The sequence below is a fragment of the Chaetura pelagica genome, unplaced genomic scaffold (assembly GCF_000747805.2).
Source record: "Chaetura pelagica isolate M959 unplaced genomic scaffold, ChaPel_1.0 scaffold637, whole genome shotgun sequence".
NCBI classification, from domain to species: Eukaryota; Metazoa; Chordata; class Aves; order Apodiformes; family Apodidae; genus Chaetura; species Chaetura pelagica.
The window spans coordinates 767,727-776,260 of record NW_009953950.1 but is presented as its reverse complement, the minus strand read 5'-3'; the positions used below and the strand labels follow the sequence as shown (position 1 = coordinate 776,260).

Here is an 8,534-nt window from a genome sequence, read left to right as displayed (position 1 = left end):
ACCGGGGAATAAAAAGAAATCTTAAAGAATTAAGAATTCCAAGTATAGAAGTCATTGTGCATAAACACATATTGGGAGGCTTTTCTTGAGATGCAGAGTGGCATTAGGTACTGTGGCATAAATCAGAGCAAAGGCTGCTCTTTACCTGAATGAAAGCTTCCTCACAAATAAACATCTGTGCACAGAGTTTACCTGTTCCAACAACTTTCCTAAACTCTCCTTGGCCTCACCACACAGAAAAAGCTCCAAGGCTGACACATACAATTTACACTCTAGAACTGCACAGAGCAAATCCAAAGCTTGCCAAGTAATAGGATGACCATGTACTTGTCAATGTAGTTTCAAAAGATAAAGTTTCACCTTTTCTTTCACTTATTAAGTTACTTTGCAGTAATGCTCAATCCCGTTTTTAGTTGCAATGTTGGTAGGTTGTAAAGGTTGGTAATAGGGAGAGAATTGATTCACTCATCTGTAGTGCATTTGTCAGTCATTTGCTGACAGAAGTCTGTGATACCACCACTCTGCCCACACTGTTCTACAAGTGAAGTTTTCTCCAGCGTTCTTACAGAAACTGGATGCAGTTCTTGTACTTGATCGTATGTTGCATCACACGCACTTTTCACGCACTGATAACAAGAACTCTGCTCATTTGTAGGTGCAACACCTGAAAGACCACCTGTTAATTCTGTACATGCTGGTATCACAAGTTCACTATCGGATGGAGCTGTTCGTTCTCTCTCCGGGAACAAAAATGAAAGAGGACAATCTGACGAAGAATATTTTGCAAGTATTTGTATTTGCTCTTGACTCAAGGCTGCTTCCTTACACACCTGCTGGCAAAGTCCAGTGAGATTCTGCTTTGTCTCACCCAGAGTTGACAAAATGTGGTTTCTTTCCTTCAGCAAGTTCTCCTTCTCATTTTGCTGCAAAAAGAAAAATAGCATTTTAGTCTGCATTTTAACACAAACACAATGGTTTATGTTCCTACCAAGGCTAAAACAAGGCTGTAAATAATCTGGTCTGCTGAAACAGAAGCAATTTGGCAGCAAGGTAAGCAGCAACAGAATCAAATGCCTATTAAAAGGGCAATCCTAACCTCTCTAGAAGTGCCATCAACTCAGCCACTTGAAGTGATTTTTCAGACATACAGCTTCTTCAAAACTCATGTTGGCAGCCAAAAGAGTAATTTGCAATTATTAAATAAATGAAACCAGCTTCACTTACTATAAATATTCCTGAAACACTAATTCTACAGGGTAATCATTATCACTGGGCCAACAAAACATTAAGCAGAGCAGCATTCATAGGGGTTTATACTGTAAAAGTTTAACGTTGAAAACCAGACATCATATTTTCATTATTGATACTACTCTGGTAGATTAAAATAAATTCAATTCTAGAAAGTGCCAGGTCCTCTGCAGAACAAACAACGGAGCTGAGAAGAGTTCCTAGGGTAAACAGAAAATATAGGAAAGTTAAAGAAAGAAAACATGCTGAAACTGTGAACAAAATATTTTCTTTGGAAATACAGCAATCTGATGTTTCAAGGCACTGACAAGAACAGAAGTTAAAAGAATTTAAAGAGGAGGAGGAATGACAGATTAGTGAACTGAAGAGACAACAACAGAGGTGCCAGTAGGTAGGTAACCTACTATTGGGACAGGAAAATAGCTGCTGACTGCTTGAGTTTTATTTACATAGCTAACATACTTAAAAGTGGCAGACACCTCTCAGACATGAAATAAGACTGTCCTTATAACTAGCTTACAATCTAGTTAGTAATGCAAAAGGATTCTCCAAACACAGGGCAGCAGAAGGGATGGCAATTCACTAATTAATATCACATAGAAAAAAAAAGTACCAGTTATTAAAAATGAGCCGTTTGTTTGTTTTTACTTCAATGTCATTGTTTTTTCCAAGATTTATTATACGACTGTCTGAATATGAAAGGACATTGATAACTGAGAGGTCTAATGATGTAAAAAAGAAACATCTGAATAAAGAAAAATGAGGAAATGGCAAACAACTAAGACCATAATGAAGTAGTTGAAAGAAAAGGACCAAAAAAACCCCCAGAACAAACATGCCACACATTTGGAGTTTTTTAATTAAGAGGCACAGTTTTGAAAATATACAAAGCTTTAAACAGTTTATAAGAAATAGATTTTAATAATACAGACTGTGTTTTACTACTATTTCTGTGTCAGCTCACTCTGAGGTTAATTATTTCCAATGCTTTTCACATCCCCTCTTGCAGAAGAAACTCATACTGCAACCTCTACAACTTCTATTTGACAGAACTGGCTACTTTTAAGTGGGATTTGACAAGAGAAGTAGTTTTTGCCAGTCTTTTTGCCTAAAATTATTAGAAACAGTGCTTTGCTAATAAACTACTACTTGTCAGCGTACTGGGAGCAGCTGTTGCCAGATCTCCCAGTCTGAAATCACTTTATGGAAATGTTGGGTACGTAGAGGGACTCAGCTGTGTATTACGGACTGATGAAATTATCTAGATTGCTGTTTAACAAACTTAACATTCAGAAATGCTTACTTCATTGTAAGTTCACCACCACCATCAGAAGTTGTTGACAGAATAATACATTTAAATATTATTGGTTTATTTTAGCAGCATTACTGGAAAGTAATGCTAGCTAGTTTCGAGGTCATAATAATCATAAAACTGAGCACTCTTTTAACTCTTCTGGTGAAGAACGTTTCTAGTTCACACACTTCTTCCCCCTGCTATTATATATATAACAAGATCCCAATTACTATAAGCTGTGATCCAAGAAATGTATGACACACATCCTCCTCCTGAGCTTCAGAATCTTCAGGAAAGATCAAGAGAGACAACCAAACTTAATTCTCCCAGGTAACAGTCACATTTAGTACCAAACAGCATTTTTATTCAATAAGTAGAGCTTATCAGAAGACTTCCAATTTTTCAGAATCACTTGGATAGGCAGGTACCTCAGGAGTTGTGTAGTTTAACCTCCTGCTCAAAACAAAGACAGCTCTGGGTAAGATCAGGTAGCTCAGGGCTTTGCTGAGCCATGTCACAAAAACATCCATGGATAAAGCATGCACAACCTTCTCTGGGTAACCTGCTCCATTGCCTGCCTGTCCCCATAGAAAGAAGTGTTTCCTTACACGCAATTGAAACCTTTATGGCAATGTCTCATTCTTCTGCATGTGAAGTACTGTCTTCAGTCCCGATGGCTACATAACCTTAAGGACCTGCCCTTAAATATGGGCAGGTTGCTATTAGGTCTCCCACAGCCATCTGTCCTCCAAGCAGAAAGCCTATTTCCTCTGCCTCTCATCATAGTAGTACTTCAGGTCTGACCATCTCAGTGGCCTTCTACTAACCTTGCTGCAGTCTGTCAACGTAATTCTGACACTGGGAGGGGTCAAAAGATTCAGTCTTACACGTGCTAAGCATATATAGGAGTACAAACACTGTTCTGGAAGCACTGGCTGTCCTCCTGTTAATACAGCCCAGAACACTGGTGGCCTTTTTTCCAGTCTGGACACTCTGCTGACCCATGCTCAACTTTCTGTCTGCCCACATCCCTAGGATCCTTCTCAGCAATGCTATTCCCCAGCCCATCACTCTACACGTGCAAAGGGTTAGTCTGTTCCAGATATAGGACTTTGCCAAGAAATACCAAAAAAACCCATTACCTTTAATCTGAGAGAACAAAAATCTGAAAAGCAGCAACAAACATAAATTAATACAGGACAACATGCTGCACATACTGGAAGCCAGGATGAGGAATTGAACCAAACAATATTTCCTAACAGGTTATAGCACTGAGTATTGTCTACTTGTCAAGAGTTTTCAGACTACAGCTACACCATATTATCTTCTCTCAGACCCTCATTATAGAGGATACCACGCAGAGATCAAAGACTAAGGAGGAACCAGTCTGAAGTCATCATGCATGAAGCAACCTGGATGTACCATGCAACGCCCTTCTCAGATGTCTCTTTTCTTCCACCCACCTGGAAATTATGCCTAGACAGGTCAAGTTTCTGTATTTGTGCACAACTTACACAAATTTGATACATAACATCAATCACTGTCAGACATGCTCAGCAGATTCAAACAAGGTCTTCTCAGGAAGTTCTGAAGAAACTTACTTGCACTGTTGTAAAAAATAAGCAACCGGAACATATTTGTGCCTAGAGCATGAGTCACAACTCACACCTCACTTCACAATTCTCAACTCATTGTCTAAACCTTGAACAGTGATACCTGTTGAACAGCAGATATTGTCTGTTCTAGCACAGCTCCACAGAAGAAAGGATATTATACTATGATTATCAGTCACTTCGTCAACTACAGGTTTAATTTTGCAGATGAATCTCCAATTCTCACCCCCCTAAGTGTTGCACGACATTGACAATATGACAATAAAAAACAGGCAGAAAGTTCTGAACTGTCAGAAATGCAACTTCTCCCTTCAGTCAGGATAATAAAACTGTTATTAACATGATCACCTGACTTCTCTCCCTCAAAGAGCATCTTCTTCATTCAGCAGTCTGAATGACTTACTCTGTACACTCATTAGGGCTGTATGGCACTGCATGACTTCCTCCCAAGTCTATCTCCTTTGCTGCAGAAGTCCGTGTAGTGAAAGATGACGGATCACTTCAGGAAAATAAATTAATAGCTCATGGCACTTGCTTTAATTTTATTTTCCTTTTCTCTGTGAGGTCATAAGGGGAAAAAATGTGCAACATAACCAACCATATACATTCCTAGCAATTGCAGATATTAAATTCATGTACATGAACAAAGTCTAAAACACTCCATAAACAAGAATTATGAGTACAGTAACCCTAAACAACTGAAATATTTAGTGCACATGGTATGATCAAGTATGTAGCTGAGATAAGTGGGTCTGAAATCAAGACCAGAAAAATGCCACTCAATTATTTTTTTGTCAAACTTCAGATTACCCACACTACCCTTTAAGTTAAATATTTATATTTTATTGCCTTTTAAGAAGGAAAAATAATATTAACAGATGGCTGCAGAGAAATATGGGTGCATTAGTTCCTCAGCTACAATCTTGATACAACTGCTAAGAAGGCAGCAGCTTCCTGTATTCTGCTATATCTTTAGCCTTTCTGCAAGGATCTCATGTTTAAGATTCAAGATTCAGGAAACAGTTCACCAGCCTATGTTGATATGTTACAAAAAACAATACTTACACAATTAACAACTGCGTAACTGTCAAGCTGATCATGAGCAATACTGTGAGCTACCATGAGCTGAATAACAAAAACATAAAGCAAGAAAGAGTAAAGAGGTAGAAAACCAAGTAGAGTGGGATGACAGTACGGGAATCAGTCTGTATAATTAAGCTCAATGCCGATGGGCTTCGGAAACAGTGTTCACCAAAAATTATGCTTTGATGGACTTTTCTTTGAATGGAAACTAAGTCCACAGAAGGAATAATGTATTTACTTTAGATTAAAGCACCGAAAATCTAGAACTCTATAAATCTTTTAAGACTGATCTAAGCTCAAGTGGAAAAGGTAGTAAGCCACCTCACTCTCAAACTATTGCCAAATGTTCAGTCAAGTTTAGAGAAAGACTCAAGTCAACAGTAACGAGCATTTATACATACCAGTTTTTCAATTTCAGATTCAAGATTTTGTATGCAGTCAAGTTTTCTTTTACGACATCGCTGTGCTGCAATTCTGTTCTTACTTCGTCTTCGGATATCATGAATACAGTCCAATTGTTCAGGAGTTAATTTATGCATTTTCAGAAATGACTGGAAGTCATTTCTGGAAAGTGAGATAATCCTTTGTGCATTAAATGGCAGTTTTACCTAGAATGTAAGATACAGTTGTAAATCAAAGGTGAATCTGATATATACAAACACCAACAGGCCAAATCAAGTTTTCATTTTAAGCATTCCTTACCACACAACCCATCTTTCTTCCTATATCTCAGAGCAAAGAGCAAGCTAATGTAGCTATCCGGTGGGATTTCAACTGGATGAGTTCAAACACTGATGAAATAACTGAGTACTTTGTACATTTTCCCTTGATCCTGAAAAGCATATTTGGAGTAGGATGAAATTATCCATGCACACAGCAAATAATTAGGTGATACACTCCAGGAAAATAAGTTCTGGTCAGGAAGTGCACAAAACAGGTGTCAAGAATCACTAATAGAGTCTAATGGTTCCCCTAAGCTGCTAGTCAGACTATATTCTTCATACATTTTTATACCTATAGTTTTCTGCAGGAAAAGTTCATCTGAAACAGACTATTTAAAACATAAAAGTTAACAATATTTGTCTTGTAATTCTTCTGGAGAGGAGAGAACCAGGCTCTTGCTACTGTATGTACACCTGAGCTTCAGGAGGAGCTTCTGAAACATACACAGATCATGAAATCCTGATTAATACTGAAGAACATCTTTACCAGTAAAACAAAATAGCCACATTTTATCAAGTATTTGACTAAAGACACTATTATAATCCTTACATTTGAATATATTAAGTAGCAGAGTATGTTACCTTGCTGTGGTCAAAGATCTGAATTTAGTTTAAAAAGCAAACAGAGAAACCTCTTCTGTGTTTGGCTACCACCCTGACAGGCAAAGAAAATGAGAGTACTGCCTTCACCAATTATGCCAGCTACTTCTTTGTAATGTAAAAGATGAGCAACGTATTGTCACTGAAATGATTCTAGGCATATAGTAAAATCTTTTGGGATTAGACTACTTATGTATGGCATCTGGCTAAAACACTAGCAAAACAATGACATAAAGAAGTGCCAAGTAATTTTCTGCAGTTGGAGAAATAAATGTAACAACAGTTTTAGAAAAGGTAATGCTATTAAAGCTGTCTTAAGTACACAGCTACCAAAGCCAGCTTGAAACCTTCATTTTCATTTTACAGTAAAACTGAAATATTTCTTTCCCACCTCCCCACAACTCAGAATAAAACCAAGAAAACTGTTCCGTTTCTATAAAAAAAACATTCCAAGAAGTTTAATTGAAGTAGACAAAAAAATATTCTGAAGAACTACCCATGCCTCAGTTTAAGACTCTCAGCCTCTTCTGATGTAGTTTTTCCAGAAATACATGGAGATCTAATACCTAAGCATCAACCACTTACAATATCCTATCAAAAAATACTTTGTAAGTCTCCCTGAATTAACAGTGACCTTCCATATAAACCTTTGACTGGTTATTTGAAGTTTCATTTCACAGATTTTTTTAAAACAAGCAACCACCAAAAAAAAAAAAACCTGGAGAAAAGGAGGCCCAGAATTATGTTTCTGAATAGGGCCTTGAGAGACAGAGAAACAAGGGACACATCAGCATGTTCTTACCTCGCACTCTTGTTCTCTTGCTGAACAGGATTCACTGTCTCCCTCAGTGTCAGTTTCCGAATCCTCTCCTAAACTCATCACATAATTGTAGGAACACTGTTCTTGTTGTTGTCCCTGAACATAATCTCCACTGCTTATTTCAGAGCTGTTGGAGCATCCTCCAGTATTAAGGTTGCTTATAAAGGGGCAGCTGACAGAATTCAATGTTGCAAAAGTTCGTTGAGAGGATGGTTCAGGGCTTTCACTGATCCTGATACCCAGCCATGGACACTCTGATTTTTTCCCCGAATATACTGGCTCTTTTGAAACTGCAGGTGGTAAATGTATTTGACAGGCTTCTGTGCTGTAAATATCACTCCAGAACCCTTGAGCTAGATGTTCTGCTATCTCTCTCTCCACACTGCTTCGATCACCAGCTGATGTAATGTTAGTGGCTTCCCTGGTGCACAAATTGCTACTTGAAGGTGTGTCATCTTTACTTGCAGTTTTGTCATTCCCAACTCCAGTACCTGATACAGTACCTGACACAGTTTTTTCAGTTGAGACTGTGTTGTTTTGCATACTACCAAAATTGAAGTTACCATATTGCTCACAAGTACGTAAAAGAGACACAGAATTGAGTCCATGAGGTGCGGCATGGCTTTGGGGGAAATCAGCAACATCCATTTTCTCCACTGGATAGGACACATTCTGAGTCACAGAATCTCTCCTTGACTCTTCCTTTTTCTCAGTGCCCTCCTCCCCTTCTTCCATTTTCACCTGAGTCTCTTCACATTTTGAGACCAGCTGCATAGGTACACATTCCTGAGCTTTTTGTATCCCATCATTATCAGGTATTTCCTTCTCAAGAAAAGTTGCACTTGGTGCAGCCTGAATGTCTTTAATACTGGGACTTGACTCTGAAGTATGAACTTTGTCATTTCCAAAAGCTTTCTGGAATTTCCTATACTTTGGGCATTGGGAAGATAAACTGGGAGAACCACCCTTTTCTGAATGTACAGGATCATATGTTTGACTGGCATTATCTTCCAGAGCAGGCAATGATTTAGAATTTTCTTCATCTTTACAAAGCTTTGTGTCAGGAGTTTGAATATATTCCTTTTCTAAAAGTTCTTCTGCTTCATCATCTATTTCTAGGTCTCCATCATCCACACTGCCAATTTTAGGGTTTG

At 38.2% G+C, this 8,534-nt stretch overlaps 1 protein-coding gene across 1 annotated transcript in view; it reads right to left on the bottom strand.

The window, feature by feature from the left end:
- Positions 1–391: 391 nt before the first annotated feature.
- Positions 392–8,534, bottom strand: part of BACH1 (BTB and CNC homology 1, basic leucine zipper transcription factor 1) — an 11,434-nt gene continuing 3,291 nt past the window's right edge. The window contains 4 exon segments of the mRNA XM_010001819.1: positions 392–923; positions 5,640–5,846; positions 7,363–8,527; positions 8,529–8,534. The exon segment at positions 8,529–8,534 is cut by the window's right edge and continues 188 nt beyond it. Of these exon segments, the coding sequence (XP_010000121.1) occupies positions 462–923; positions 5,640–5,846; positions 7,363–8,527; positions 8,529–8,534 (1,840 nt within the window). The 3' untranslated portion in view covers positions 392–461.